Consider the following 23,903-nt stretch of genomic DNA (forward strand, 5'->3'; position numbering starts at 1 on the left):
ATTTTCAAGCTCCAACGCCATTCATCCATGCTCAAGGTTTGACCATACCACCAAAAATCCAGCTGTCCAAGAAAAGAATAAGTCATACAATGGAGAATGCCCTCCAATTACCAAGCACCAGCGTCCAAGTCAAACCGAGACAGCTCTTTCTGCGAATCTTCAACATCTTTCTTCGCTTTCATCCGCATGTAGAAAATCGGACAGTCACGAGATGAACAGATGACCTCACAATGAAGACTGCCTTGGCATCGCTGGCACTGAGTCCACAGGCGCCCAAATCGGACCTCTAGATCGGAGACTTTGGTGAGGGTTTTTGTGTAAAGTTCACCAAGGCGAGGGCGGCAGTTCGAGCAGACGGCCCCCTCCATCTCGTCCTTGCTAGAAAGGGGCTTCTTGCAACCCATGCACGTCTGGGTTTTCTTGGCGAACTTCATCAGTCCACCCAAATTCGACGCCGCTTTGGTGATAGACCGCGTATGCTCGCCTGTGAGCAACTGACCTGCCTTCTTCTCGCCCAAGATGGGTTCGAAGATACGGTTGAGTGGATTTGTAAGCTGGTTGTCGAGGTAGTACTTAGTATCAATGGGAATGTTGTTTTCCAGAACGTAGATGGGATCTTCCGCTCGTTCATAGCCCTTGGAATCACTGGCACCCTTGATCATTACGTAGGCCACACGATCACCAAGTGTTGGTGCGGAGCCTGCGTCGCGCTTGTGCATGCGTTCAGCAAGTTCGACGTGTGCCTGCTTGCCTGCGTAGTCCTCCTTGCGTTTTGACAACGCTTTTGTGATGACTAGTTTCGACATATCAATCTTGTTCTGGAGAAGATCTGAAATTGTGGCTTTGACGTAGCTAGATATCAAGTTAGTTTATTGTTAGCTTGGTTTGAGGGGTATCGGAACTTACTCTTGAGCGCCATCAATGTCACGGTCAATCAGAATTTTGTTCAACACGGTTTCAATGACATTTTGAACCATCAGACAATTGTCACGTCTGACGGTCTCAATACCTTTTGTGTCCATTTTGTCGGGTTTGTCGGGGTTCGTCCAGTACAGTCCAGCGTATCGCTTCTTGTTGATCAAAAGATAAGGGAAGTATACTTTCTCGAATTCAAGCTTGATGGGGCTGATGAATTTGGAAGAAACAAAGTCGGCCGCTTCTTGGCCAAGCTTCATCGCATCTGCCAGTTCGGTGACGCCGAATTTGACCATAACGGAATCGGTATCACCGTAGATGACTTCAGCATCGTGGGAGTAACCGTTGGCGATGGTGTAGCGTGCTTCAACCTCCTGCTTTGTCTTCTCAATCATCTGACGGCCGTAACTCGTGGTACTACTGGCAATGGGAAGACAAGGCAGTTTGCCCACTGTGGCACCTGTCAGACCGTAGACACTGTTTGCGCTGATCTTCAAAGCGAGTTGACGACCATTCAGTACTGCCTTTTTGAAAGAATCAGTCTCGATAGCCAACTCCTTCTTCGCGCGCTTTCTTGCTCCCAACAATTCTTCGAGAATCTGGGACAAAAGACCTTTGCGAACTTTGGTTGTGCAAAACATATCTCCATTTGGAGTGACAATGTAATCTTCGTCCTTTTTCAGCTTCAATTTCTCAACACTGCTCTTGTTGAGCAAGGTTGTGTAGCAGAGGTTGTGCGCTTGAATAATTGATGGGTATAGTGATGCGAAATCGAGGGTTGCAACAGGCACACCATAGTATCCTCGCTTCGGCTCGATGACAGTGGCACCTTCGTAATCTTGCTCGTCCTGGGACTTGGAATTGGGAATAACGAGTTGCTGTTCTCGGGCTTTGCGGAACAGTTGACTGATGAACTTGACTTGCTGTCCTCGAGATAAGAGGAAATTAAACGGTACACCCGTGACTCTGGCCATTTCTGTGTAATTGACCAGGCACATCAATTTGTCCATTAATCGTTGTGGAAGATATGCATCTTTCAAACAATACACCGCGAGTCGTCGTCTCGAATCGGGGGTACCGTTGAACAGCTCAGTAATCATTGTATGGTGAACGTCTTCCTTTTGCTCTTTCAAAAACTCGTAGGATACGGAATTCAAGGTGTAACTTCTCAACTGGTGATCCCTTTGGACTAATTGGAGAAGATCAAGTTGAATTCTACCGTTTGTGTTCGTTGCTTTCGTGTCCCGGTTGCCCATTTGCTTACTCGAGAAGTTTGCATCCTTGGCCTCTGTCTTGAACCCCTTCAGTCTGGTCCAATAGGGGAACCCAGTACATTTCAAATGCTTGGCACGATCGAGTAGATATGGGAAATCGAAGTTGGCGATATTGTATCCGATGATAACGTCGGGGTCCACTTTTTCCACGAAATCGCGCCAGGCGTCGAGCATCTTCTCTTCCTTTTGGAATTCAAGGATTTGGGTATTGACGATAAGACTGCAGGTATCGAGCACAAAGACGTTTCGGATGAACGGTTTCGTTTCGCCGTATCGAGTAACAACGTTGGCAATCTGGATTACGGGGTCCATGTTAGGCTCTGGGAAGATACCTTTCCGCCCGGCACACTCAATATCAAACGAGAGGATGCGAAGAGGTGCCATTTTAGCCCATTCTCCATTTGGCGGATGAGCTATCATGTGTCGATAGTCAACAGAGGCTTCGATTTGGCAATTGGACAACCGTTGATTTTGTGCAAGAAGGCGATATTTCCCAGCCATTGCCTCGACCCAAGCCATTCCAGCTAGCCCCGTGTCGATCATAAAGCGCAAAAGGTATTGAATACTGTCAAATGTGAGGATTCCATCCGCGCCGCTCCACATTCCCTTGTAGTTCATGCTTCCACTGCCAGTCTCCAACGCACTTCGCAACCGAGCGGCCATTTTTGGCTCCGTGACTGTGATTTTAATATAATAACTCTTTTGGTTTCCTTGAAATCCGTAAATGTTCTCGCGCATTGTGAGCTGGATGGACGAGATCGCAGTGAAACTCTGGCCTAGCTTTTGCTCAAGGAAATGTTTGTAAGGATCGCAATCCGCTTTCGTGAAGCTGACAGGGGCAGCGATGTAGAGGTAATGTTCAAAGCCGGTGACATGGAGACAAACCGATTGTCCGGTCTGGTAGAGCTGTTAGCTGCGAAACCTGAGCGAATGACAGATATATTCACCTCGGTGACACCGAAAAGCCGAATGGCAGGCTTCCCCATCAGCGTTGCTTCTTCCGCGTCAATCTGTTGGAAACAAATGTTTTCCTTAGTTTCATCAAAGTCACCCAGCGGGGGACGCTCCCATTGCTGGTCCTTCTCCGAGTTGTTTTCCTTCAAGTCGCCGATATCTTGTGTCAACTTTTCCAATACCTCCTCCTCGAATTGACTTTTCTGTGGTTGAGTCGAGCCAATCTTCCGCCGAGCTACCTGTGACGATGGCGTAAACTGCACTGATGGCTCATTGTCGAGTTTCCGCTTTTTGAGCGCGCTAGCAGATTTCAAGATACTGTTGGAATTATTGGCCGCGTCGCCCAGCACCCGCTTCTGGGGTGGGATGGTAGCTTCAGGCATGATGGCAACTCAAATGCCAAGCCTCAGTGAGTCCACGATCAATTTTGTGGGAAAGAGACGGTGGTGAGAAAAGATTCGTAAACTCGAGAATGTGTTGAGCGGGCAACTCCTAGTGAAAGTCGCGCTGTCGCGCCTTGGACGTGACGTTGACGCGTGTGAGTCACGTGTGATAAGATAAGCTAAATTGAAGCAGAGATTCGGGGTGACCTGATTGGTGCAGAGGTCCAGAGGTCTTGGAAGTATAGGAATTTACAAGTTTAGCTGCAGATGTTCTCTTTTTTTCTTCTTGACTCTCGTGCCATGTGAGAAAAGGCAATTATCCACGTATCTGATATAAAGAGACACATTGGATAGACGTTGCCTTCCATCACACCTTGGAGACCCGTGTTCACGTTCACGGGTTCGAAAACGGATGACTCGCCTCACTGGGCTTGGCACCGAATGACTCGGCTTTTATCTTAAGCCAAGTCTTTGTCTACTTCTTCATGTTTGCCTATCTCCTGAAATCTCAGACTCTACCCAGCACATCTTCAATTCTTCTGCCAAGAGCTGCATGCCCCACGCCCTTCTTAAGACATTCTAGTAGAACCTGATGGAAGGTTGAGTCAATGATCGACCCGGGATTCTATGACATGTTTACATCTTTTTAATCTCAAGCTCAACGTGTCATCTCCGTCTAAGGGATAGCTGACACCTGTTGACTTCTGTCATTCTTTCAGTCTCGCGCCATTGCCTCGATCAAACAGCTTTCAATTTTACTGCGGGGCAAATATTCAGCCCAACTTTCTGGAGCCTTCACGATTTATACCGACCTATGGGCCTGTCTTTTCTTTACTTCCTCTTCTTTTTTACTTGAAAATATCAGTGTATCTCACCTCTCGCCAATGGCGCTGGCACAGCCCTGATTCAATTCTTCATTGCGTGTGCTATATGAATGAAAAGTGTTATCAACATGTCGATGTTCCGATCAGCAGCAGAAATATCACCATCGGACTCGGATCCCGACTCCGATTCAGAAGAAAGTCAGATTCAGGAATCTGGATCATCGACTCCTCGACATGCTGCAGACAATCAATCCAGCAGCTCGAGGAAGGACAAGACCAAGCAAGTCCCGAAAGACTCGGATGCTACAGATCCAGACTCTTCGATCTCTTTCGACGATAGACCAGCATTGCCACAGGATTTGGTGGATGTAAATGTTGATCAGCATGCAAATGTTATGACAGCCGCCCTCTTGGAATTTTATTGTCAGAGTCGAGCAGCAGACATTCTCAATGCTCAGCGTGGCTCGAATAAACCGTTCAGTCGACACAGCCCCGAGGCTCAATACCTTGGTAAGAAACTATACAAATACAAATCACAGTTCCTGTCAGCTCATGGTGTCTTGGCTGACGGTATTGACAAAGAGGAGATGGGGCCAAGTAGGCAGACTTATCGTGATAACCTTGACTTGCTTGGTATATCTGCCCTCGAGGAGATGAATTTCCATGAACCCCACGGACGGTCTACCGCAATTGACTCTGGCGAGGATCTCGCCTTAATAAAAAAAGCTTGGATGAAGAACCCTAGCGCTGGAAATGCGGACAGCCCTGCACTGTTTCGGCGGAACACCGAACCAAATCCAGCGTTTAGGAAACAGCTTCCTCCTGCTAATAAGGTGGATTTCATTCCTGCCATTCCCCGTGCACCAATGAACCTCCCCAACCCTTCGATTCCCCTCTTTGGTAGTTCACCGGTCGGAATTCCGCTTTTCCACTCTCCCACAGCCCCGCCATACAACCAGCTGTCAAGATATGCCGTCGAATTCCAGGAGCTCAAGATATTGGGCCGCGGGTCTTTCGGTGAAGTATACCACGTCACCAATCACATTGACGGACAAGATTATGCCGTCAAGAAGATCCCACTCAGTCAAAGACGACTTGAACAGCTGCAATTTGGAGGTCAAAATCAGCTCGAGGTTATCATGAAAGAGATTCGCACACTTGCCCGCCTTGAGCATACGAACATTGTTCGATACTATGGGGCATGGGTAGAGCAGGCCCATCACTCGCACCCACCTCCAACTGAATACCACCCTTCTGATACAGCATGTGATGAGTCGCAAAACAGCTTGTCTTCTCCAGGTAACCCAAACGAGTCAAGCATGGGAATTGTCTTCGGATATTCTGAAAATTCAGATCCCGAGTCCCAGTCAAGCTCTCTACCTGAAGATCACAGCTTTACCGAGAGTATTCGACGCTGGGACAGCCATGCTACAACCTCATCCCGTCGGTCAAAAAAGAGTTCACGAAGGGGATTGGATGAGGAAGATGATGACATTGAATCCATTCCCCGTACCTTCGACGGACATACCTCTGTTGACCAAACATCTACTTTTGGAAATACTGACGACATCTTCACTGATGGTCTGAGCCAAGACCAGTCCAAACTCCAAATTCAACCCCGTTCCCGCCCTGGTCAGCAACCCCCGGCGGTCATTCTTCACATTCAAATGTCACTTCATCCCATTTCACTCGGCGCGTATCTGAACCCTCAAGCCACTCCGAAGTATGATGGATGTTCACACGCCAGGCGCCATTGTTTCCATCTACTTCCATCACTGAAGCTCATGATGGATATTGTGTCGGGTGTTGAGTATCTGCACTCAAAGGGGATTGTACATCGCGACTTGAAGCCTGCAAACATCTTCCTATGTGCGCCAGAGACTAGCACAGCAGATATATGCACCGCGTGCAGCTCCGGCGAATCATCCCCCATGCATTTCTGTCGTCCCCGCATCGGGGACTTTGGCCTCGTGGCCGACATCTCCCACATCAACGAGGCAGCACAGGGCACTATGGCACCGTTCCGAGAAGGGCCGAATATCCAGCGAGTGGTTGGAACCGAGTTCTATCGTCCTCCAGCTAATCTGTCTGCGCCTGCAAGTGACCCGAACTCACCAGTGGATTTCTTTGACGAATACAAGATTGACGAAAAGCTCGATGTTTACGCCCTCGGTGTCATTCTCTTCGAGACTGTTTATCGTTTGAACACAAAGATGGAAAGACAATTTGTCTTGAATGACCTAACTCGCGGATCAGGCCAGGATCCGTCTGAACGCACCGTCTTCCCTCCAGATTTCGCCGCCAAGGTCGATTATGGCTCAGTTGTACTGGACAATGGAATCTCAGTCGCTGACTCTCTCATGACATGTATGAAAGGAATGTTGGAGCCCAGATCGCAGCAGCGGTGGAATTGCCAGGATGTGAAAGAGCATTTACGGGCGATGAAGAAAGCTGTTCGACGATACGAGGAAACGCAGGGAAACAGGGACCAATGAGCTTGGATTCTAATACTATATACCCAAATGATAATGATAGAAATGCATAACTCCCCTCTTTGAAGCACAAATTGAGAATATCTCCTTCTGATAGAAAAGCCCCCTAGAAGCCAATCTTACAACGCTGCTTCTTTACAGTGGATGAAGGTGATGACGGCAACGCTCGTTGCAGAGCTTTGATCAATATACACATGAAAACGGAAAACAAAACAGAACAAAACAGAAACAAAAACAAAAACAAAAACACAACACCCACCCTCCGCCCCCCTCCCTCTCCCCAAAAAAGGCCGGCCCCGCCGGACATGAATATGCAGATATTCGACCCGCGGCCGGAGTGGCATAGCGCCGCCCCGGTCCGCGGGTCGCCACCACCCAGCCCTTCGACCCCTTTCACCACGACAGCACGGCCTTCACGGTGTCAGCAAACATCCGCGAAGCACGCTCAATCGCCGTTTGATCTGTGGGAGCCTGATTGGCGGGTGCCACAGATTCCGTGCTCTGTCCCACGAGAGTTTCTCCAGGGAAGATATTGATAACACGGAGCGGAGATGAGCCAATTCTGGCGGGGATCAGATACTCCCTGGCAACCCGAATGGTGCTTCGGCCCTGAGGCGTCATATCGTCAGCCTGTGGGGCATTCGAGATCAAATTGTCACTCGAACCGGACCCGTCGACCTGAGGGCCAGGCGGGGTCGACTTCGCAGCGGCGGTCGACTGTTCGTTGATTTGGCCATGTGTTTGCTGGCCGGACCGATTTGGCGCATCTTGCTGCGCACTCAGACCCCCGGACATCGTAACGTCAGTCGAGGAGGCAGCAGGCGTCTCAGTGGTGGCCTGCTCCCCAGGCTTCATACCGGCAGCACTGGGGTAGACTTGTGCGAACAAGACTTTGCATTGCGTTACCAGCTTGTTCAAACCCCAATATACCAGAGAGGTAGTTGTTGGGGCAGCAGGCGTCTCAGGGGCAGCCTGCTCCTCGAGCATCGTAGGGCCAGCATCGAGGTTGATGGGAGCTGACACGTATCGGCTTTCGTGGTCGTGCTGGATGAACAAGGGTTGTGGGTACCGCCGGCGGCGGCCACACCCGACTATACCAATATTGTCAGTGCCTCTTCATCACACAGAAAATCTTCTATTGGAACATGACTTACAGGGCCGGGTGGTGTTCCAGACCCAAACGCTAGTGGCCGCTTGGATGGGGTCAACACCCCGGTAGGTCTCCTGGGGGGCGCGCCTATACATCAATTAGCACCATGCCCCAGAAGGATCAATCATCGGATATTTGGTGCTTGAAGATATACTGAACCGAAGTTGAGCACAACAGAGGGATGAATGAGAGGGAAATGAGGGTGAAATGAGAGGAAATCCTCTCAACTTCTTACTTACCAAAGAGCAAGGACGGCCACAGCGAAGACCACTACAAGAAGGCCAACAACCAGTGCGACCTTCCACATTGTGTATATAAACAAAAAAAAGGCTTTGATTCAGAAGTTTTAATGTGCTTTGATGTTGCTTGGGAAAAAGAAAGAAGAAGAGGAGTGCTACAATCCGGGGGGGTGTTTCTCTTCATCTCTTCAAAAATGGCAACTACAACAGTCAACACAGTGAAGGAAAGAGCCAAATACTTCCTTAACCCCGGAGCCTTTCCTTTCTCGCCTTTGAAAGCAATCACTGACGGGGAGATAGTCATACTGGGCGAGTTTTGACCAGCGATTTGCCAGTGTCTGGGCCAGGTCAACACAGTTGTAGTATGCTTATGGATTTTGCTTCCCTCGTTGATGACTGAGACTTGTTCCCTTCAACAATAAAGGCATAAAGGGAGAGGAGATAGGCCTTACTCTGCAGGTTGATTGTGTGTGATTGCGCTGGAAATTGGTTGATCGAGGACATATATTGTCAAGGATCTTCAACAATATGTCAAGGTTAATATTCACAATATGGTACAGTATTTTCAATGCGAAGGGAAATATCATACAGCCATGGGCATTTGCACCGCCAAAATAAATCCAGTTGGCACAGAAATCATGGCATTTAGCCATCAATCAGGGTAATCAAGTTCACCCTCCGCCGCCAAAAGGGGGGTGAATCCTAGATGCTATATTACTGTATATATGACGTACAAGTAGACCTTGGAAGATTCATGATTTCAGTACGTAGTCACCTAGATATAAGAACTTTTAAATTGACTGGATTTTCAATGTTCCAAGGGTGAGGTACAAGTGCCCACGGGCTTCAAAGAGATATTACTGTGTGTACATCTGCTGTATTCCCCAAAACATACATATGACTCAAAATGAGCTGGTATCCATGGATGCCATCTAATTTTGTTGTTCATTCACCTCAATTCTGTCTAAAGTAACCCTACTGGGCCGGTACCCGTTTGGGAGGCGGCTGGCATACATGCTGGTATATATTGAATATGAGTTCCATCAGCCTTTGGGCTGCGATACCCTCTTTTCACTTATCTCATACAATTCACTGACCTATTTACAAAATGTTCGCCTGGATACTCATACCCCTTTTTGAGAAAATCGACGCCAGACTAGAAAAGTCGGGCAATTTCGATTCCTTGCAAAAATTCCGCCTTTCAGTTGTCAATTATTATATCAAGCATGACCCAAGGCTTAAGCACTTTGAGCTTCAAGAGGTTCTCACAGTGATATCCGGGCTCGACCTATTACTTCGATATTCTGTCCAACGGGAAGAGTCTTTGAAGCAGAAGTGCCAGATATTGGAAAGAAAGGAACAGACCCCAGAAGTGGAGAGACATATCAAACACAATCTTAACCTTCTCAGAGACTCTCCGAAGCAGTATTGGCAATACGAACGAGAGCTTTACAAATTCGAATCCTCGCTTCCAGCCGGCCCACTGCGCAGGGCTTATGATACCAATCGATCTAATCCTAAGTGGTATCTCCACCCTGACCTGACAAATGACTGCGCAGGAAGAGGTGGATGCTGCGGCCGTCAGTGTGGTTGCTGCGAAAAACGTGAACCAACTCCCGAAAGACCTCGAGGGCTTGGCCACTGCACTGTTGAATGCAGTTGTTGCGCTAACGCCCGGGGATTCGAGATACTGCCACTGGGAACGGACAACATTTGGCAGGAGACTACCAAGCGTCTCATGGAGGAATTCGCTGATATGCATCATTATGGCAATAAGACCTCCCATGCTCGATATATGCGGGCGTTCTTTAGTGGTCTTCAGTCGGAAAGGGACCAAGCACCAAAATGGAAATAGGGCAACAGGCCTGGAGAGGCTGAAAAGTATTGCGGTTGAGCATGGTATGGACATATCCTTGTTTGACCTGGGATTGATCTGGTTTCAGATCTCAACTGGCTGACTTAGCTACACGTTTACCTATCTTATTCTACAGAGCATCACGCTCCTTACTCTTCCTCGTTCCCCTAAATGATAAAGCCATAGCTCTCCTTGCTTTGATTCTCCATGAGATACTCACGCAGAGGTAACAGTTCCGGTCAACAAGCTAGTTGACCCTATTGTGAACGCGACACTTCATATTGGCTTTTGGGATGACTGTAATAGCCCCGTGAAAGAAAATGTATCAGGATATCTCAATAATCTGTCAAGGTAATCTCTAAGGTTGTCTCTACACAGCCTTGACCGTGTCTTTGTAGCACTATGATAAAGGCATCTATGAACAATCCATAGATTATTCCCGCACATACACCAAAATGGTCGTCCCTATGATACTTTTTATTGCTTTCCTATCTTGTAATGGTACTTTCCTGTATTGTTGATACTTGATGCTATAGTAGTTGCCCTCATATGAGTAGCCATGAATCTTTCCCGAAGTACACCCAGGTGAACAATAACAATCTGCCCTTTGAGTCGTTCCTTTTTCCTCTTCGCCTTTCAAATCACAACAATAATGCGGCTTGTTGGGATTCTTGCTTGGCCCTTAATGGCCTTTTGGGTCGTTGTGACCAACATTTTTGAAGTCGTGAAGGACTTTTTCGTGCGTCTCATGTAGGTGCCATGCAATAGACCAACGTGAGAAACATGGCTGTTGACACAAATTGCCATCTATAGCGCGCCATACTCTTCCCCTCCCCTCGGAATTCCTCTCGCTGATGCCGTCCGCATAATCTGGGAGCGGCGCCGAGCCCGTCCTGGTGAGTTTCATTTTAGTGTTTTTTCCTTTGTTGCCATGGCTTATTGATGCCCTTGCTTTATCCAGCCTGGCGTCGCCACCATTTCCCTGAGCCTCTCATTGTCTTCCGCCAATACAATCTTGAACATGAAGACGACTACTGGGATGCTATCGCGAGGATTGAGGCCGCTGATATGGCGCTCGCTGATACTCCTAGTAGTCGCCCTTTTCTTCAACGGTTGCTTGCCTTTGTGACAGCAACTCTCCAGTCGATTGCCTCTTCGATATTGACTCGGTCCGATTCTGCCGCCATTACGACGCAGACAGACGCCCCTACTTCGAGTGACGCTATGATCTCGAATGACACTGCCGAGGCGGACGTTACGATGCCTCCAGTGTCCCGCTTGCATCCCCGGGCTCTACCGGTGCGTGTTGAATACACAACCGCATCCGACGACCGAGGCTCATACCCACTCCATATGGTTCATTTAGCACCAGGATCAAGACTCCTCAGCGAGGCGAAAGCCCATGGAGAATGCAGCACTTGCCTCTAAGGCTCCTGTGTCAATATTGGGTTCTGGCAGCGGTGTAGGAGGGACGAAGGAGAAAGTTCAAGGTCGTTGACAATCTCGAGGGCGAGGGGCAGGAATAAGAGAAAATCTGTCGGTCGGTCGTTTGTGTTCTTTTTGTCCGTGTGGTGTGGTGGTCCTTGTGCCCCGTTTTGAAAGAATATCAAAACAATGTTCCTTTAAGATCCTACATATTCTTGACACACAGGAGTAACTGACCTCTTTTCTTGGCCATGTAAGACTTGAATGGAATCAAGAGAAGGACTGAACTACTCCTTAGAGCAATCAAGGTAAAACCCTGGCGTTTCTCTCGGTTGATAACATAGACCCAAGTCATGATAAAATTGCATAAGTCTCTTTGTGAAGAAGGAAATGAAGATCAGCAATCGGGCCTCGGTCTAGCTCTCCCCAGATTCTTCACAGGCGACCGAGCTTGGTCTTCCCCGCATAAACTTGTACATCAAATACCAGCCATATCCCTTATTCCACACTACTCAGCTATCTATCTTGTATTCATCTTGTATCTTCCCTACTAATAACTCCATCATGGCCCATACTCTTCGTCCAGCAACAGCTCCATACAGTGAGCCCCTTCTCCAACAACTAGACATCCGCAATCCATACTATACAGACCTCCACCATAACCTACGCGCTACCGTACGCGAGTACATCGACACATATATCTCCCCCTACGCCGCAGACTGGGAAGAAGCTGGTCAAGTCCCCGAAGCTGTACGCCGGCGTCATTGCAGACTGGGCTACGGCATCGTGCATCCCCTCACGAGCGAGGAGGACTCGGCCGGCCTCTCTCTACCTGGTGATGTGCCGCGCGAGAAGTGGGACACATGGTGTTCGCTGATTGCAACGGACGAGCTCACACGCATTGGCTATGTCGGCGTGACTTGGGGGCTGGGCGGTGGTAATGCGATTGGATGTCCGCCTGTTGCGCGTTTTGGGAATGCTGAGCAGAGGAAGAAATGGCTTCCTGGTGTTGCGAGGGGGGATATCAGATTTTGTTTGGGGATTACCGAACCAGATGGTATGTAGATGTTTACTTGCAGTGGAAATGTATCTTCTTACCAGAGGAGATGGATTGCTGACCGTATTTGCTTTTTTTTAGCGGGCTCTGATGTTGCCAGTATCAAGACTACCGCCCAGCGGGATGGAAATCACTATATTGTGAATGGGGCGAAGAAATGGATTACCAATGGTATCTGGGCTGATTATTGCACTACTGCTGTTAGGACTGGTGGTCCTGGCAGGTCTGGTATCAGCTTGCTTGTTATCCCCCTGGCTACTGCCGGGGTGACTCGCAGGCGTATGCATAACTCGGGCGTAAATGCCAGTGGTGGGTGGCTTTCTTTTGATATGAGGCTGTGAAGATACCACTGATTGACACAAGTACAGGCTCAACCTTCATCGAGTTTGAAGATGTGCAAGTTCCTGTCGAGAACCTCATCGGTCAAGAGAACAAGGGATTCCCCCTAATTATGTCGAGTGAGTGTAACTAATCCAGGAACCTGAATTGAATGCTAATATTTGAATCAGACTTCAACCCAGAACGTCTCTCCCTTGCCTGTGCATCCTTACGACTCGCCCGAGTCTGTGCCGAAGATGCCTACAACTACGCCTTACAACGCGAGACATTTGGATCACCACTGATTGAAAAACAGGCAATCCAGTCCAAGATCTTCAAATTTGGTCTGATGATTGAGCCAGCCTATGCGTTCATGGAGCAGCTTGTAAATATCCTCGAACTCACCAAAAACCGTCCTTCTGACGATGTCAACATTGGTGGCATGACTGCTTTGCTAAAGGTCATGTCAACGAGGGCTCTAGAAAAGAGTGTCCGAGAAGCACAGCAGATTATGGGAGGTGCGGGCTATAACAAGGCTGGGAAAGGAGCTAGGATCGAACAGATTAGTCGTGATGCTCGGGTTCATGTAGTCGGCGGCGGAAGTGAGGAGATTATGGCCGGATTGGCCCTGAGGGAGGAGACAAAGGCGATCCGTACTCGGCGAAAGGCACTTGAGAAGAGGCAGTCTAAAGTATGAGAGAATGGGTACTTGTTGACATGGAGGAACTAAGCTACACACGTATTTGTGCATTGGATGAAACGTATTTCGGAATGAAGATAACCTAGCCACATTCAGAATTGATGCTATGTATAAACATAATGATAATGATATAAGGATATGATTAGGGTCCACGAGCATGATCAAGGAATGCGAAGGAAGCCCAAGCCACAAGCAGACAATCAACCCTATTGAACATTGTAAGGCTTTGCATTGGCACCAAATATCAAATGAGGCCTCTCAGCCGCAATTTTAAGAACAGTTTGTGCAAAGACTGAATTCGCCCACGCGAACCAAGGACGGGTATAGTCCTTGATGTTCGTAACATTGATAGATTCGTGTACAAGCCCAAGCAAGCTGGAGTCACGAACGAGATTTAGATTTTCAATGATCTCAGCGTCGTCGTCGGAGGTCATAGCCTGAACAAGTAGAGACATGGGCCAGGCATTCTCAAGACCGATGTGTGGACCACCGATGCCGTGGAACTCCGGACCCACCAGGTAGTATGGGTTGGAGGCCTTGTCGGTGATCATTTTGCGTGTATTCTGGTAGACGGGATCTGATTTGTCCACGAAACCGAGGTAGGGTAGCGCAAGCAGCGATGGGATGTTGGCGTCGTCCATGAGAATACGTGATCCGTACCCGTCGACTTCAAATGCATAAACATCTCCATATTTGGGGTGTTGAACAATGCCATGATCTCGAACTGCCTTGGCTAGCTTGGTACCGCGCTCCTGTAGATCTGCAATGAGACCTGCAGGCCCACCGGCTGCCTTGATAACTTTCGCTGTCTTTTGCAGCTGCACTGACATCATAGCGTTGGGTGGAATGAAGAAGCCTAGAATCGTAGCATCATCGCTAGGTCGGAACGCGCTGCGAATTAGGCCAGTCTCGCCATTTAGCGGATTTCCAACACCAGCTAGGCTGAGGGTCTCGGTGCCAATGGTAGTCTGTCGCTGGAACGTGTACTGATTTTTAACGAACTGGCCCTGGGTATTGAATGTGGGCTGAGACTCCGCGTCGATGGTTTTGAGCACAGTTTGCAGCGCTTTGTACCATCTGTCAGTCAAAAACTCAGTTGAACCAGTATTCTCGTGGAACTCGGTGCCTAGCTGTAGGAAATGGGCCAGAGAGTCAAGTTCATATTTGCATTCAAATACAAAGGACTCGTCATATGCAGGATGTACAGTATCTTTTTGGGTGCTGGCTTCGGGCTTGATACCGCTGAGGGCTGGCGGCTGGAAAGCATTGCAATAGGGGGACTGAATGACGAACTCGGATTGGGTATTGATAGCACCTAAGATAAGCGAGTAGAGAGTCTTGTCCTTGGCAGCCAGTGTCTGGTAGTTTGTGAGCTGGTTTGTCGAGTCACGCAGCCACTCAGCATTGATATCGCCTGTCACAACGAAGGTCTGCACGCCGGTCCATTGTGCGCCATCCCGCCTGGTATTGGTACCGGATGATGTTGATCCATTTGTATGCCACCGGATTGTTGTGTCCAGGGTATTCGGGAATGCATTTCGGAATAGTTGAGCTAGGTCTTTATCGACTAGCCGCGATGTGATATCGTCAATGACCTTCTCCACAGCGGGCGATGAGAAGGTCCGGCAAGCTTCCGCAGGTCGTTGAAAGGGAAGGTTCAAGGGACCCCCACTGTAGGGAGCACTGTGACAATATGATCTTGCTTAGCAGATATCCGGCGCATTTCGATGGGTGTGGACACTCACTGCGGTGATGATGCGTAGGAGGTGTAGTCCGGACATGCCCGTCGCAAGATGGCTGGGTTATCTCTCTCTGGAAGGGCGCCGGCCTGGAGGCCCAGTATCGCGACTGCAAGCACAGCAGGAAGAGTCATGGCGCAAGCCTCAAGTTGGAAGAAAGACAACTTGCACTGCTACAGAAAATCAGGCCGGGGTAAATAAGAGGGGACGGATGTCGATCCCAACCGGACAGGGATACATTCCACAGCACGCATACAGTTTCTCCGTGCTGTTCGCAAGTACCGAGCTACATATCTTTGGATAGAGAATTTGAGATAGTGTCGGAGGAATAGAAAGTACACAAAATCGAGGTGACATCGGTCAAAACACGATGACACTCTTCTCCACATAAAGTGCGGAGAAGATCGACATCGCGGGATTTCCTTTTTAGGGTTGATATACTTGACATAGAAGGGAACGATATATGATCACAGTGCGTTTATTAGATATCGGTGCTTTTCGAAATTCATTGCAACACAGCAATACTACGGAGATCATTTCTTTCCAAAGAAAGACATGATATTACCCTGACCCGCAGCTTTTCCAGCCTTCGCCTTAGGAACATTGACTGCGGGCTTCTTCTTAGGCACCGGCTCATCCTCGGAGAAAGACTCCCACGTCGCCTCTTCCCGAGTAACTGCATCAGATTAGTACATGTCATCAAACGAATAGGCCTCAGCGGGATGCACGGACCTAGGTATCCTTCTTCGTCCTTGACCGTCTTCTTCTTCATGACTTGTCGCTTGCCTCGCCGCCGGCCGCCTTGTACGGTCACTTCTTCTTTAAGTTCAGCGGGCTTGGATGGTGGCGGTTGCTCAACAGGCGTGGGCTCTCGTGGCTCCTCATCGGCATCCGGCATTTCTTCATCTGCACCCAAGTCAATTAGACCATTCTTGAAGATGCAACCTGGAGGCCCGGGCATACCATCAGCCTCGTCGTCATCATCATCCATCATTTTCTTGAGCTTTTCCTCGCGCTCTTTCCTGTTTTCGCGGTTTGCTGCGGCTGCTTTATCGGTACTATCAGGGAACAATTCTTCTGCTTCTTCTTCAGATGCATCATCAAGTACGACTAGAAAATGTTAGCTAATGTGTCAAAGCTAAGTGGAGTCAACTAACCATCTTCTGCACTCGGTGCGGCCTGTAGTAAAAATTGGTGAACAGGGTCAGTGATGAACAAAAACGGATAGGGGGAAGAATGCAGCACGAGTAATTACACGAACCGATTCCGCGGGCGTCGATACCTTAGTCTTTGGCTTTGCTTTGGCAAAAGAGCTGAAAAGATTGCCATTGCCTTTTGGTCTGGCTGGGGCTGCTTTACCCGAAGGGTTCGCGGATGTCTGAGGATTGGCAGCAGAAGATGGCTCAGACTTCAGTTCATCAGACTTGGTAGCTTCTGCTTTCGAAGAGGATGCTTCCTTTTGTAGTGGCCGTTTAGCAGGCACCGTCGACTCAATAGAAGGCTTTGATGGCTTAGTAGTCGGCGCCTTTACAGCTGAAGCTGCAAGTGGCGGTGGGCGCGCGCCAGTCCTCCGCTGTAACATACAAGCATTAGACCACGAGAGATATGCGGAAGTACAAATGGCCTACCTTGACGTTTCGATTTTGGATCATACCCCATTGCTTCCCAAACTCCAGTGGGTCCTCCTGTCCGTATGTTCTCGCAATCTCCCGATTGGAATCAACCAACACATTCAGATCCGGTAGAGCTGTAGGCTCAAGACTGTAGACATGGATTGTGGATATGGATTGGAAGGTTGATTTCGCATCTGTTCAACTCATTCAGTACAATTATATCACCAAGATCTATGGATCTGCGTACCTTCCAAGTCTTCCTCGCGCGCTAAGACGATGGAGGTAGTGCGAATTGAGTCCGAGTCTGCATCTTGGTTCGGCATTGAGCTGGACAAGTAGGGAATGCTCGCCATCATATCATCTTCATCGTCCGCATGGCCGTTTGTAGGGGCCGGCTCAGGCGCTTTCTGGATGCCGGAGATGACGTAGGTTGCGTGGACAGTATGTGGCTTCTTCGCGTTCTCATTGCGGTGGAATTCAAAAAGAATACTATGCGACGGAGCATCAGTGTCATTAAAATCCCAATTTCCATTCTTGTTAACGCAGAACGTACTGTTTGGCCCGATTGGCGTGCACTTTGAGCGCGCGGCTCAGTAAGCGATATGTGACCTAATTTTCATAAGCTCGTGCTTGTCTGAATAGCGTGAGAAAATCATACAGGGCGTCGCTCATTGAGCACATTCTCAGCCAGATACAACTTCGAGTCCATGGTTGCTGTTGAAATGCTTGAAAGATACTCCGACGCGTTCTCAACCACTTAACGCGTATCAGTCAGCGGGTCTTGGCATTTGCGGTCTCATTGCTCAGGCTCTCCACTCACATCCTCCTCCTCTTTTATTTGCTATTGCCGGGTGAGTCCGGCTAGAATTGCCAAATAAAAGATCTTGAGAGCTCAGGGCTTAGGTCTTGCTCCAATGGATAAGTCGTTCGAGCTCCCCGACTCCACCGATTGGCTGGAAACGCCACTTTCATTACTTGCGCCGTTCGAATCCTCATTGCGGTGTCAAGTCTGCAAAGACTTCTTCGATAACCCCGTTATTACTTCCTGCAGTCATACATTCTGCTCGCTATGCATTCGCCGTTGCCTTAGCGCTGAAGGCAAGTGTCCTGCATGCCGGAGCTCCGACCAAGAGCTCAAACTTCGTCGCAATTGGGCAGTGCAGGAACTCGTCGACGCGTTTAAACTGGCACGACCTAGTGTACTGGATCTTGCGAGAAGGGCAAACGTGCGTCTTACCAGGGGAGAAGAAGAAACAGAAGAGCCGGCCCAGAAGAAGCGGAAGGTCCAGCAGGTCGAAGAGAAGGACCTCCAGGTCCCGGAAACGAGTTCGCAAGGCCGACGGACTCGCTCTCAAAAATCCATAAATGGCTCGGTAGCAGAGCGAACCGTTCCTCAGATCATGCCCGAAATCATTGAGGATAGTCAGGATGATGAAGAATATATGCCTGGTATGATACTTTTACTACATGGATACCATACCCGTCTAATCACGTCACAGAAGATGGGCTGGTTGCATGCCCAATATGCTTTCGCAAAATGAAAGAAGAGGCAGTGTTTCCACACCTGAACGTGCACCAGCAGGAAGAAGAAGTGCCTAGGAAAACCTCTACGAAGCCAGCATCTTTTGGGTATGTAAATTCTATTGCACAAATCAATAAATGGCGCTAATTAGATGATATTTACAGGTCATTAAAAGGCACATCCCAACGAGACCTCCCTCTCCCCGGCAAACAGCCCGAGCGGCTTCCGGCTATAAACTACTCCATATTGAAGGATAACTCATTGCGGAAAAAGCTCCGAGATCTTGGAATCCCAGACTGGGGTCAAAAACAGCTGTTGCAAAGACGCCATACGGAGTGGATGAACCTTTGGAATGCAAACTGCGACTCCAAATACCCCAAATCTAAGCGGATATTGCTCCAGGAACTAGAGGTTTGGGAACGCACGCAGGGTGGACATGCGGCGGCGCCGTCAGCATTCACCACTTCCAATAATGTCATGCGCAAGGACTTCGATGCCAATGAGTGGTCAAACAACCACGATGATGATTTTAAGCGTTTGATCGCAAATGCGCGTAAAAAGAGCGAGGTGCAAGTACGATCGACTATCCCCGGAGCATCTTCATCCTCTTCTGCCCACCAGGAGGGTACCGGCTTACCCGTAAATGGTGCACGCGTTGAGCTCAACCCAGACACTGATGCCAATCATGTCGTTGATCTATCTGGGTGATCGCAAAACAAGCCACATTGAACTTGAATTGAGAAGCACCGAAAAGAACAAGTCACATGTAAAACAAGGTTTCCCCCACAATTCGGAGGGCGTCAGTTTGCTTGCATCGGGCGGTCTTCAACAGACATGTTAGAGAGCCGGTCAATAAGGTTATCTGCCAACTCCGCTTCTGCATCTTTGGCCGCACGTGCTTTGCGGGAGGCCTCGTCGGAGGCTTGCTTGGCGCTGTCAAGTTCGGCAAGCCTTTTCTCGGTGATTGCCGCCTCCTCCTTCTCTCTCGCCTCTCTGTCGCTCCTCTCCATCTCTGCAAGCTCATCATCAATCTCTCCTTCATCAATGACCGGGCCAGCCTCGTTAATGATGCTTCCGACCTCATCTACCTTGGTCATCTCTTCCCGCAATTCTTCAACGATGTCCTCAACCCTCTCGGCGCCGCCGATCTGAGTATGCAGACCGCGAAGTACACCGGTACTCGCCTGCATGACCTGTACTATCTCAACCTGGCCGGCCGCTTGCTCGATCTTGGAATAAACCTCCTCGAGCTGCATGAGGGTGTTGAACCTTTGCTGGAGGTTGTGTTCAGCCAGCTTCTTAGAGCGCAAAGCGGACAGCGCCGAAATACGGTTTTTGTTGGCCAAGGCCGCCTTTGCAGACGAATTCAACTCAGCGATCTTGGCTTCCAGACTTGTGACCTGTTTCGACATTGTCGACACCAAAGTCTTGATGGATGCAATGGTTGTGTCCTGTTGGGTGATCTCCCCCGATTCACCTGCGGATTTGAACTTGATTGTCTAATACTCAATCAAGTCAGTATCTGGGTTTTTTGTCCATATTTATATAGTCCAACTTACCTTCCCATCATATGCAATAGCACCGCTATCGCGAGACAAATAAAGCAACAAGACATCAAAATCCGCATCTGATAATTCTGTAGCGTCGTTCAGTATGCCTGCAAATTCTTCAACAAAGCTCTCTCTAGAGTAAATCAGGTCAAGCTTTGTTGAGTTGTTGCCTGTTGCTTTCTTAACTGCTCGGTCTGCTGCTTCCTGTAGGTTTTCTACCAAGACCAACTCCTGCACCTGCAGCTTTGGTGCCGAATCGCTCTCAGAACCTATCACAAACCCTTTGAGTTGCCGAGCTCCCCAGCTCATAACATTCCAAGGACTCAAAACCCCAGGGTCAATTAGCTTCCACTGACTCTTCTTTTGCAAAAGCCCAGCAGTTGTCTTGTAGATTGGTAATGGAATCATCGAACTCTTGCGCACTGCCTCGTCCTGTAATACTCGTTGGTTAACTTCATAGATCTGCCACTTAGAGGAAACATCATAGACCCACAAATACAGTGCCCAGAGCTACGGGTCTCCCCCACTCCGGACTCTCTAAATCCCGGAGCAGCGACTCATCTGTCCGCAGAATCAGGTGGTCCGTCTTCTTTCGTTTAGCAGATGCTGTTCCGCTTTTAGCTGATATATTGGAGCCGGAACGTGCGCGCACACCGCGAGAGGAGGTATAGCCGCGTTTTGCGGCTCGGTTGAGTGCTTGTTCCCATGCTGCGACGTTAACAGCGTAGCCGTCGGGGTTTGTCTTCTTTTGGGGCGTGAAGTCAGAGTACAGAGATGGTAAGCGATTTCTGAGGACATGATATTGACAGTAAGCGTGGTGTCCTTTCTCTGGTTTTGGCATTTGTGACTCGGTCTTTACCTTCGAAATGCTTCCTCTTGAGTGAGGATATATCTTAGTAGTTCGCTCATCATGCAAGAATACGTTAAGAAAAAAAAAATAAACGACTCGCTCTAAGCACAAGGACCTAATTTTGGAAAATGTGTTCTTGGGAGCCTCGCAGACAAAGCAAATGGGGTCATCTGTGCATCCACCCATGAACGCTGCTACGGCTTCAACAGCTTTATCGATAAGCACCACGTGACACGCCTGTGGTGGATACCCGTGGACCCCCTGGAGGCCGTGACATAATGTTGATAGACATGTATACTTAACATCAGACACCTGAATGATTGTTTGAACAAGCTTGTATTCTATGGTTATATGTATGCTATGATGAGGTATTAAGGCCATAATGAGTCTAAGCTCGTTCGAAGTCATCACTTGATGGATTCTCGGGGTCCAGAGACCCCTGCGTCGAGTTGAAAGTTCCGGCATCCAGCTGCACAGGAAGCCCAATTAAAGACCGGCGATGATGGCGCATGTCGAGCTTCTCACTAGTCTCCTCAGTGCCCAGGGGATCATCGCTCGCCGGTTCATCTCGGGCATCGAATCCCCTCGATTCAAGATATTCAACCTTGACAGCATGGCGCAGGTTATCGACGAAGCTCTGCATCTCAGGCATGGGGAACACCCCATCAGCCTGTAGCACGTCAGCATAGAGACGCTCAGCTTCTTCCAAACAGGCTGAAGCTAGGGTTGGTTGCCCAGCTTTGAGCCATTGATCGGCAGCAAGCATGCTCCACATGCCGGCTTTTCGACGACGCCCACCCCATTTTGCTGCTCCAATTGGTGTCTTTGAAGCATAACAAGCTGATACCCTCTCGGTGTATAGAATCTGGCCCACTGAGCCCACAAGACCAAAGTCCATGACCCGCATGGCCCATTTGGCTGCACTTTCAGTGGCTGACCCGCCACGAGACTTGAGAAGCTCAACCGCTAGGGATAAACAGCGCAGTGCATGTGGCGCATCTGAACAACGTGTGAGATAGGAGTAGCAAGCAGTCTCGAACATTTGATCGACGCTTTCAAGCTTGATTTTGGCCGATGTGGCCAACGGATTTAGAAGCATGCTAACAGCGCACATTTCATGGGCGCCTGCATGGTACTTCCAAGCTTTGTCATTGCCAAAATCAGATCGAATCATGTCATATGTGGACGTAGCTAGCTTCCAATCCCGGAGCATGAACGCAAAGTCTGCCATCTTTCGCAAGATAGCCTCCTGGGAGTCTGGACTGTAAGAATGTTGCGCTGGATCGTAGTTACCGCTGTTGCCACCCGACGGCCCTCCAATACTTGAACGTGAGCTGGAACCGAAGCCAGCCCATCGCCGAGACATCGACATAAATCTGCCACTTATACCACGCCTCCGAGATGCAACCTGATCGTTCCAAACAGCTACTTTATTCTCCATGAATGGGATGACAGACTGCACCACGAGTTCTCGGATAAATGCCCTAATCGCAGTAGCATCGGAGCCAAAGAGATATGGTGTGCCGTCAGTGCCGAGGTCAACCAAGGCTTCTGGTGCAAAGTTAGCTTACGTCCTAACACATGGCGGTAGAAACTTGCCTGCTTCGCCTGCTCCCGACAGGTGCTCTGCCGGCGAGAGCCATTCACACTGGGGAACTTGCATGCTGTCATCGTCTGTCACCACACACTGACTGCTCCGTAGTCTTAAAAGATGACAGTGAAGCCCAAAGTGCCGCTTCATTTGATCATAAAGCTTGATAGATTCCGTGATATCGTCTCGTTCTTCGTCATGAACTAAAACGTAATATCGAAGATACTCCTGGTTGACCCATTCGGGTAACTGTTGGGATCCAGTGGTACCATCAGCATAAAGTTGCCGGAGTGTCTCCAGCGGGGCTGGATTGCGCGAGCTGATTGCTATTACATTGGCTACTGGGTGGCCAAATGTCTCATGGGGCGCTGTCGGTGCCGAACACAGCACTTGTTGCAAAAACGACTTGCATAAAGGAGTTGTTGCAGGGAATCCCAAAACGTCCTTTGTCCGGACAGATACACCAAGCATGCCATCTGAGGAGTTTAACTGCTTCGTCAACACTTCTTCCATCTGCGCCAGGGGCCCAGGGTCTCGACTAGCCGGCGCCCTGCCGATCCCTTTGAAATCCGCAAAGCGCACTCCATAGTCTTCCCATGCACGACTCGAGCCTATACTGTCCCGGATGACCACCTTTCCGGAAACTGTCTCTCCAAAAGGTCGGACCAACTCCCAAAATCCCCCCTTGAACCCCTTACTCCGCACCAAATTATCAGTATCCTCGGAGGCATGGACTGCGATCGTGGGTGAGAATGACCGGATGATTGATGTTCTGATGTCGTCCGATCCATCAGCCCTTCCATCAAAAGGTGAACCGATTGATGACCTTGCTAATTGTGGGGTGGAGGATCTCCCAGAGCGCGAGTGCGACGAGCCGGATCGTATTGGTAAGTCGGCGATCGTGCCTGAGAGAGGGGGTGGCGATGAGACTGTTTGGGATTCTGCCAGTTCGGCATCTAAAGATTGCGGCTCATGCTCCCCGGCGTATCGTGATGGCGATGTGGATGCGACTCGCGCAACGCCGGGGGAGAAGGACGGCGGAGGTTTGACCGGAGCAGCATCCCCGGGCGATGTCATGAGCGGACACCTGCTGCTTTGTGCAGGTTTAAAGCGAGTGTATTTAATCGACAGGCCCCATCGACGGGTAGATGAGGTCGAACAAGGTGTGATAGAGCGAGTGGGATGCAGGCGGCTTCACGGAGGTGTTGTTGGGGGAGAAAGCCAAGTCGACGGATTCGGGCCGATAAGCGCAGACACGACAACGAAATAGAGCGGCAGAACCTGTGGACAGATTGGGCACAAAAGCCTTTTGATGAGGCTGATGATCGTCTTGCCAACTGTAAATGCAGTACAGAGTACTTCACAGGTATAGGCTGACGATCTCTCCAAGTGGTGATGCAAACCACGTGAGGGCCATGCTTATCGACAATCGAACTGACTCATTTTCTCAGA

General features: G+C 49.3%; 11 protein-coding genes across 11 annotated transcripts; 5 read left to right on the plus strand and 6 right to left on the minus strand.

Moving 5' to 3' along the window:
- Window positions 1-107: 107 nt before the first annotated feature.
- N7500_001110 (DNA-directed DNA polymerase delta POL3) lies at window positions 108-3,526 on the minus strand (the record flags this gene model as incomplete). The annotated part of the gene is made up of 3 exons (XM_056672256.1): window positions 108-852; window positions 907-3,086; window positions 3,137-3,526. The coding sequence occupies 3 exons, from the start codon at window positions 3,524-3,526 to the stop codon at window positions 108-110; spliced, it is 3,315 nt and encodes a 1,104-aa protein (XP_056537829.1).
- A 952-nt stretch (window positions 3,527-4,478) lies between these two features.
- N7500_001111 (putative protein kinase) lies at window positions 4,479-6,845 on the plus strand (the record flags this gene model as incomplete). The annotated part of the gene is made up of 1 exon (XM_056672257.1): window positions 4,479-6,845. The coding sequence occupies one exon, from the start codon at window positions 4,479-4,481 to the stop codon at window positions 6,843-6,845; it is 2,367 nt and encodes a 788-aa protein (XP_056537830.1).
- A 390-nt stretch (window positions 6,846-7,235) lies between these two features.
- N7500_001112 (uncharacterized protein) lies at window positions 7,236-8,299 on the minus strand (the record flags this gene model as incomplete). The annotated part of the gene is made up of 3 exons (XM_056672258.1): window positions 7,236-7,933; window positions 7,997-8,079; window positions 8,232-8,299. The coding sequence occupies 3 exons, from the start codon at window positions 8,297-8,299 to the stop codon at window positions 7,236-7,238; spliced, it is 849 nt and encodes a 282-aa protein (XP_056537831.1).
- A 1,040-nt stretch (window positions 8,300-9,339) lies between these two features.
- On the plus strand, window positions 9,340-10,086 carry N7500_001113 (uncharacterized protein; the record flags this gene model as incomplete). The annotated part of the gene is made up of 1 exon (XM_056672259.1): window positions 9,340-10,086. One exon carries the CDS (start codon window positions 9,340-9,342, stop codon window positions 10,084-10,086), a length of 747 nt encoding a protein of 248 aa, XP_056537832.1.
- A 652-nt stretch (window positions 10,087-10,738) lies between these two features.
- On the plus strand, window positions 10,739-11,514 carry N7500_001114 (uncharacterized protein; the record flags this gene model as incomplete). The annotated part of the gene is made up of 3 exons (XM_056672260.1): window positions 10,739-10,836; window positions 10,900-10,982; window positions 11,048-11,514. 3 exons carry the CDS (start codon window positions 10,739-10,741, stop codon window positions 11,512-11,514), a joined length of 648 nt encoding a protein of 215 aa, XP_056537833.1.
- Window positions 11,515-12,075: 561 nt separating this feature from the next.
- Window positions 12,076-13,583, plus strand: N7500_001115 (acyl-CoA dehydrogenase family protein; the record flags this gene model as incomplete). Its single annotated transcript, XM_056672261.1, has 4 exons — window positions 12,076-12,568; window positions 12,650-12,877; window positions 12,937-13,026; window positions 13,078-13,583. 4 exons carry the CDS (start codon window positions 12,076-12,078, stop codon window positions 13,581-13,583), a joined length of 1,317 nt encoding a protein of 438 aa, XP_056537834.1.
- A 209-nt stretch (window positions 13,584-13,792) lies between these two features.
- Window positions 13,793-15,459, minus strand: N7500_001116 (glycoside hydrolase family 125 protein; the record flags this gene model as incomplete). Its single annotated transcript, XM_056672262.1, has 2 exons — window positions 13,793-15,269; window positions 15,332-15,459. The coding sequence occupies 2 exons, from the start codon at window positions 15,457-15,459 to the stop codon at window positions 13,793-13,795; spliced, it is 1,605 nt and encodes a 534-aa protein (XP_056537835.1).
- Window positions 15,460-15,858: 399 nt separating this feature from the next.
- N7500_001117 (uncharacterized protein) lies at window positions 15,859-17,647 on the minus strand (the record flags this gene model as incomplete). The annotated part of the gene is made up of 9 exons (XM_056672263.1): window positions 15,859-16,001; window positions 16,058-16,231; window positions 16,289-16,435; window positions 16,483-16,504; window positions 16,587-16,898; window positions 16,954-17,132; window positions 17,186-17,427; window positions 17,492-17,547; window positions 17,597-17,647. The coding sequence occupies 9 exons, from the start codon at window positions 17,645-17,647 to the stop codon at window positions 15,859-15,861; spliced, it is 1,326 nt and encodes a 441-aa protein (XP_056537836.1).
- A 205-nt stretch (window positions 17,648-17,852) lies between these two features.
- rad18 (E3 ubiquitin-protein ligase RAD18) lies at window positions 17,853-19,168 on the plus strand (the record flags this gene model as incomplete). Its single annotated transcript, XM_056672264.1, has 3 exons — window positions 17,853-18,387; window positions 18,438-18,567; window positions 18,625-19,168. 3 exons carry the CDS (start codon window positions 17,853-17,855, stop codon window positions 19,166-19,168), a joined length of 1,209 nt encoding a protein of 402 aa, XP_056537837.1.
- A 92-nt stretch (window positions 19,169-19,260) lies between these two features.
- Window positions 19,261-20,851, minus strand: N7500_001119 (putative vacuolar sorting protein SNF7 family protein; the record flags this gene model as incomplete). The annotated part of the gene is made up of 3 exons (XM_056672265.1): window positions 19,261-19,959; window positions 20,020-20,442; window positions 20,504-20,851. 3 exons carry the CDS (start codon window positions 20,849-20,851, stop codon window positions 19,261-19,263), a joined length of 1,470 nt encoding a protein of 489 aa, XP_056537838.1.
- Window positions 20,852-21,248: 397 nt separating this feature from the next.
- N7500_001120 (TRAPP III-specific subunit 85 family protein) lies at window positions 21,249-23,528 on the minus strand (the record flags this gene model as incomplete). The annotated part of the gene is made up of 2 exons (XM_056672266.1): window positions 21,249-22,344; window positions 22,432-23,528. 2 exons carry the CDS (start codon window positions 23,526-23,528, stop codon window positions 21,249-21,251), a joined length of 2,193 nt encoding a protein of 730 aa, XP_056537839.1.
- Between the last annotated feature and the right edge of the window lie 375 nt (window positions 23,529-23,903).

The sequence above is a fragment of the Penicillium coprophilum genome, assembly GCF_028826855.1.
Source record: "Penicillium coprophilum strain IBT 35676 chromosome Unknown utg000001l_segment0_segment0, whole genome shotgun sequence".
NCBI lineage: Eukaryota > Fungi > Ascomycota > Eurotiomycetes > Eurotiales > Aspergillaceae > Penicillium > Penicillium coprophilum.